This window comes from Mus pahari, chromosome 3 (assembly GCF_900095145.1).
Source record: "Mus pahari chromosome 3, PAHARI_EIJ_v1.1, whole genome shotgun sequence".
Taxonomy (NCBI): Eukaryota; Metazoa; Chordata; class Mammalia; order Rodentia; family Muridae; genus Mus; species Mus pahari.
In genome coordinates, this window is record NC_034592.1 from 146,880,334 (window position 1) to 146,885,187 (window position 4,854).

The following is a 4,854-nucleotide window of genomic DNA, read 5'->3' on the forward strand; positions in this document are numbered from 1 at the left end:
TAGGAGGACTGGGCAGTATATAAGCAGACACACAGGGGTGTGGCTAGTCGAGTGATGGATGGGAAGATACTGGGTGGGTCGAAAGAGGAGAGGAACATGGGGGTATTTGGAAGATGTGAAATTATATATTGTAATTTATAGTACACAAAGTTAATAGGACAGAAGCCGTCAAGGACAAGTTATGGCAAACAAGTGAATTTTCTGGAGATGTCCCGCCATTTGGCACGGGTGCGACGATGGGTGTGCTCTGGAGGCAAAGTCCCCAGAGACTTCATCTCAGGATTGCTTCTCACCTTTCCTGCCACTGTTACACAGCCTAGTGATTCCTGGGCATCAGCCCACCACACCCCATTGGTCAAATTTCCTGCAGGTCAACATGAAGATGTATTCTTACATAGTAATGTTGTGTAGACAAATTGATGATCTCATAATCCCTGATGATGATTTCATAGAACTCTTAAATTGAAACAAGTAATTTCACCCCCCCCATAGAACAGAAGCTGCAAACAGAGCTCTGTACACTCTCATGTGTCACAGGCTAATTGCACTAGGAAAAGAAAGGAAGCTTAGAACAAATTTACAGTCAAGGAGAAGATTTCTCCTAGGCTAGGAGTGATGCCACTATTTGATAACTAAAGGTCATAAACTGGGAATGGACAATTTATTGTAAGTGCAAGGACAAAAAAAAAAAAAGGGATCAACTAGTTCATCTATACAAAACTTCAAAATAATATGGCACAAAGCAGGTCATTTATCTCTTGATGAAACTGTGCTAGCTTGTGACATAAAAACTATTGCTTTAAACTTACAATGAATGTATGGAGCTAGAAAATAGATAATGAATGTTCGGTCAGGTACTAGTCTCAATGGGAAGACATGTAAACAATTCTGCTATAACTCCCTAAACCTTATCAACCTATGACATGAACTATTGCTATGAACTTATGGAATGTAAGAGTGCGTCAAAGGTCATGTGATCCACTCTCCTGAGAAGGGAGAAGAACAGCAGTAAAGTGGTGATGTGGCCCTTTCCCCTCCCCCTCCCCCTTCCCGTCCCCCTCTCCTTTTCTTTCTGGCTCATGAAGAGTCAATGAACTCTGAGAGCAGAGCCTGGCCTGGCCAGTAAGAGACCCATAAATCAAAGAGGAAGGAGCCCAAGTAACTCAATTTCTTTTCTTCACCCCCTGTTACTATCAGCAGGGGTTAATTGCTAGAAGCTGGCAGCTTTTGGCCCGAGAACACCAAGAGAGAATTAAATAGCCAAACATCATCAGGTTTTGACCCCTGCAGATGCCACGCCTGGCTGCCTTCCTCGGTTTACCTGGATACTGAGCGGGTCCTCGGCGTTAATACGTTTGAAGTATACAGAGAAACGGATCAGCTTTAGAAAATTATTCAAGACTGAAATACACCGAGGAACGGGCAGGAAGAGTGCACGGGCAATAAGGTGAGGAACTGAGTGGCAGTAAGCCAGACCCAGTGGCAAGGGGGCGCGGACACAATGTGCATCGGGTCTGTTAGCGGTGCTGAAGAAGCCGCAGGGGCTCTGGGCGCACGAGGAGGCGGTGCTTCGCCCCATGTACAGAGTCTGCAGCTGTGAAGACAGGCAGGCGGCTGTGAGGCGAGAGGAGAGAGGTGTGGCTGTGTGTCAGGCATTGCCCTGTGCTCACGCCCATCTCAAGCCCAGTCCGTGGTGACCAGTGAGTTTTAAAAAGTCCCGGAACCCTCTGGACAGGCACACGGTGCATCGCAGGGACAAAGTCAAAGATTCCACGGATGCAGTGGGAGGAGCATCCTGTGAAGTGGCAGCTAGACATTTGTGTCACCGAGTGTGTGGGTGACCATCTGCACCTCATTCCAAGGGTGACTGAGAAGATTCTTCCTGGTTGCTGTCCAGGCCGAGAGAGCAGGAAACTGCGTAAAAAGAGGGATAGGAACTTAGTCTTTTAAGTAAAGCCTCTCCCTCCTCTCCCTCCCTCTTTCCCTTCTCTCTCTCTCTCTCTCTCTCTCTCTCTCTCTCTCTCTCGTTTGGTATGTGTTTTGGGACAAGCTCTCATTATGTATCTCTGGCTGGCCTGGATCTTGCCATATAGAGCGGGCTGGCCTGGAACTCATACAGGTGTGCGTACCTCTGCCTCTTGAGTTCTGTGATCAAGCACACCACAAGAAAACCTGTAACACCCACACACCTGAACTTGCAGGGGCTCCCAGAGACAACTGACGATCAGGGAGCCTGCATGGGTCTAACGTAGGTCCTCTGCGTAGGTTTTATAGTTCTGTCGCTTGGTGTTTTTGCAAGGACTCCTAACAGAGGGAACAGGGGCTGTTTCTGACCCCTTTGACTGCTTTTGGGACTCCCTTTCTCCTACTGGGTTGCCTTGCAATCCTCCTGCCTCAGTCTTCTGAGTGGCAGGATATGTGTGCCATCAAGCCCAGCTGATAGCTTCCTGAATCTTTTTTAGTTAACAGGATGTGATATATTTCATATGTGTGTGTACATATATACGTGAGTACATGTGTGTGCAGGTACATCTGTGTATGCTGGTGTGTGTGTACATGAGTGCACACATGTATGAAGGGCAGATGTCACACTTGGGTGTTGTTCCTCAGGTATCATCCATCTTATTTTGAGACAGGGTCTCTCATTGGCCTGGAGCTCACTGATTACGCTAGCCAGCAGTCCCATATCCCTCCCAGTCTTCCCAGCTCTGAGATTATAAGCACACTATCCCACACCTTACAGTTTTACATAGGTCCTGGGGATCAAGCTTAGGTCCTGATGCTTGCATGGCAAATTTGGTTCCCACCACCCATAACACTTGGCTCCCAACCCTTTGTAAGTCCAGTACCAGGGAATCTGACGCCCTCTGCTGGCCTCCAAAGGCACACATACAAGCACACATCTACACACACACAATTACATAAATACAAGTAAAACTTTAAGAGAGAGTGTGTGTGTGTGTGTGTGTGTGTGGCACAGCAGGCCCAGAAGTATTGTTATAACTGGCTAGTTGGCAATATCATTTGTGACTGTAGTTGGGTATTGGTATAAGACAGAAGTGAGAGCCTTATTTTATGCTTCCCGCAACGTACCACTGTGACAACGGAACGTTCCCTACTCACTGTTCAGTGTCTGGGTTCCAAGCACTTCAGTCCACAGCGCGTGCAGCACTTCTCATCCAGGGGACAGTCAATGTCCTGCAGGCACTTGGGCTTATCGATCTTAGAACACACGATGGGCTTCCGCGGGCAGAAGCCTGTTTTGACTTTGTGAAGTAAAATAAGACAATTGGGTTTTTTTTTGGAAATAATCTGACACAAATTTGGAAACCCCAATAATGTTCTATTTTTTCCTTTCTTTATGTGTGTTTGTGTGTGTACACCTGTATGCATATGTGCACACTTACCATAAGACACCATCAATTTGTGGTCACTGAAGAATGAAGACAGAGAACAAACAAGGTTTTTGGTTGTTGGTTTTTGATTTTTGGTTACCCCCACCCCCAGGGTTTCTCTGGTTTCCTGGCTGTCTTGAAACTCACTCTGTAGATCAGTCTAGCCTCTAACTCACAGAGCTCAGCCTGCCTCTGTCTCCTGAATGCTGGGATTAAAGGTGTGCATCACCACCACCCAAGTAAGTTTTTTTTTCACATTCGAAGAGAATGACAGCACTCATGAGAGGCTTTGAAGATCAGCACAAGTGTCCAGAGATCAACATGAGGGTGCTGGTTGAACATTTTAAAAAGTTTCCCCAGAAACCTTAAAGACTAGGGCAAGGGGCATCTGAGGCTCAAGGGACTTCTTCACCTCTCAGCCAGGTGCTGTACTCAGGAGGCTGAGGCAAGAGGATGGTAAGTTTGAGGTTAGCTTGATTTTATAGTGGGATCTAGACCAGGCTAGACCACCTAGTGAGTTCATGCTCTGCGATGCTGCCCTCACCCATTCCATGGGGCACTGATGTCACCACAGAAGTGTGACAAACGCCCTGTCACAAACGCCCATAGACCCCAAGAGGTTTGCCCACAGTCCTTACCTAGCCAGGCTCGGGCACAGACGAAGCCACACCTGGACTCACAGCATTTCTCCTTCTCCGGGCAATCCATGTCATTCTTACAGGAGGCTGGGCACTCCATCCGCATTTGGAAAGGGAACAGCGGGCACTGTCCTTTCTTCACTGGAACAAAAGCAGAGGTGAGTTTTACAGCCTCACCACCGAACTGCCCTTCAGAAAGCTCTTCTCCTCAGGGGTGATCTCCAGCAGGCTGAGGAGAAACAAAAACATGGGGTACGCCATGCAATCGAGTAGGCTTAATGTCGGAAGTCCACCACATCAAAGCCCCAGGCCTAAGGGCTGGAGAGATGGCTCAGAGGTTAAGAGCACTGACTGACTGCTCTTCCAGAGGTTCTGAGTTTTAAGTCCCAGCAACCACATGGTGGCTCACAACCATCGATCATGAGATCTGGCGCCCTCTTCTGGCCTGCAGAATACATGCAGGCAGAATGTTGTATATGTAATAAACAAATTAAAAAAACAAAACAAAACAAAAAAGCTCCAATCCTGTCTCTCAATAAGCTCAGTTTCTCTGTGAAATAAAGGAAACTTCCTGTCATCTTCAGGTCTGTAACAGACATACAGTCACTGTGGCCAAAGCCTACTCCTAGATAGGGGAGATGTGTGAGTTCCTGCTTCCTATGAATGTAAGGGCGTCCTCTAGTTATATTTGACAGTCATCAAGGGCCTCAGACATTGTATGTAAATTTCCCTTTGAGTTATAGTGGGAAAAAACACCATACATACCTCCCTGGAAACACTTCTGTTCATTCATCCATTCCCTCCCCCTCCTCCTCCCCCCC

The 4,854-nt window shown here is 47.3% G+C and overlaps 1 protein-coding gene across 1 annotated transcript in view; it reads right to left on the reverse strand.

The window, feature by feature from the left end:
- Positions 1-3,126: 3,126 nt before the first annotated feature.
- Positions 3,127-4,854, reverse strand: part of Wfdc8 (WAP four-disulfide core domain 8) — a 9,738-nt gene continuing 8,010 nt past the window's right edge. The window contains exons 5-6 of the mRNA XM_021195149.1: positions 4,034-4,174; positions 3,127-3,266 (exon numbers count right to left, since the gene is read on the reverse strand). Coding sequence (XP_021050808.1) covers positions 3,127-3,266; positions 4,034-4,174 — 281 coding nt within the window. The remainder of the gene's footprint in view (positions 3,267-4,033; positions 4,175-4,854) is intronic.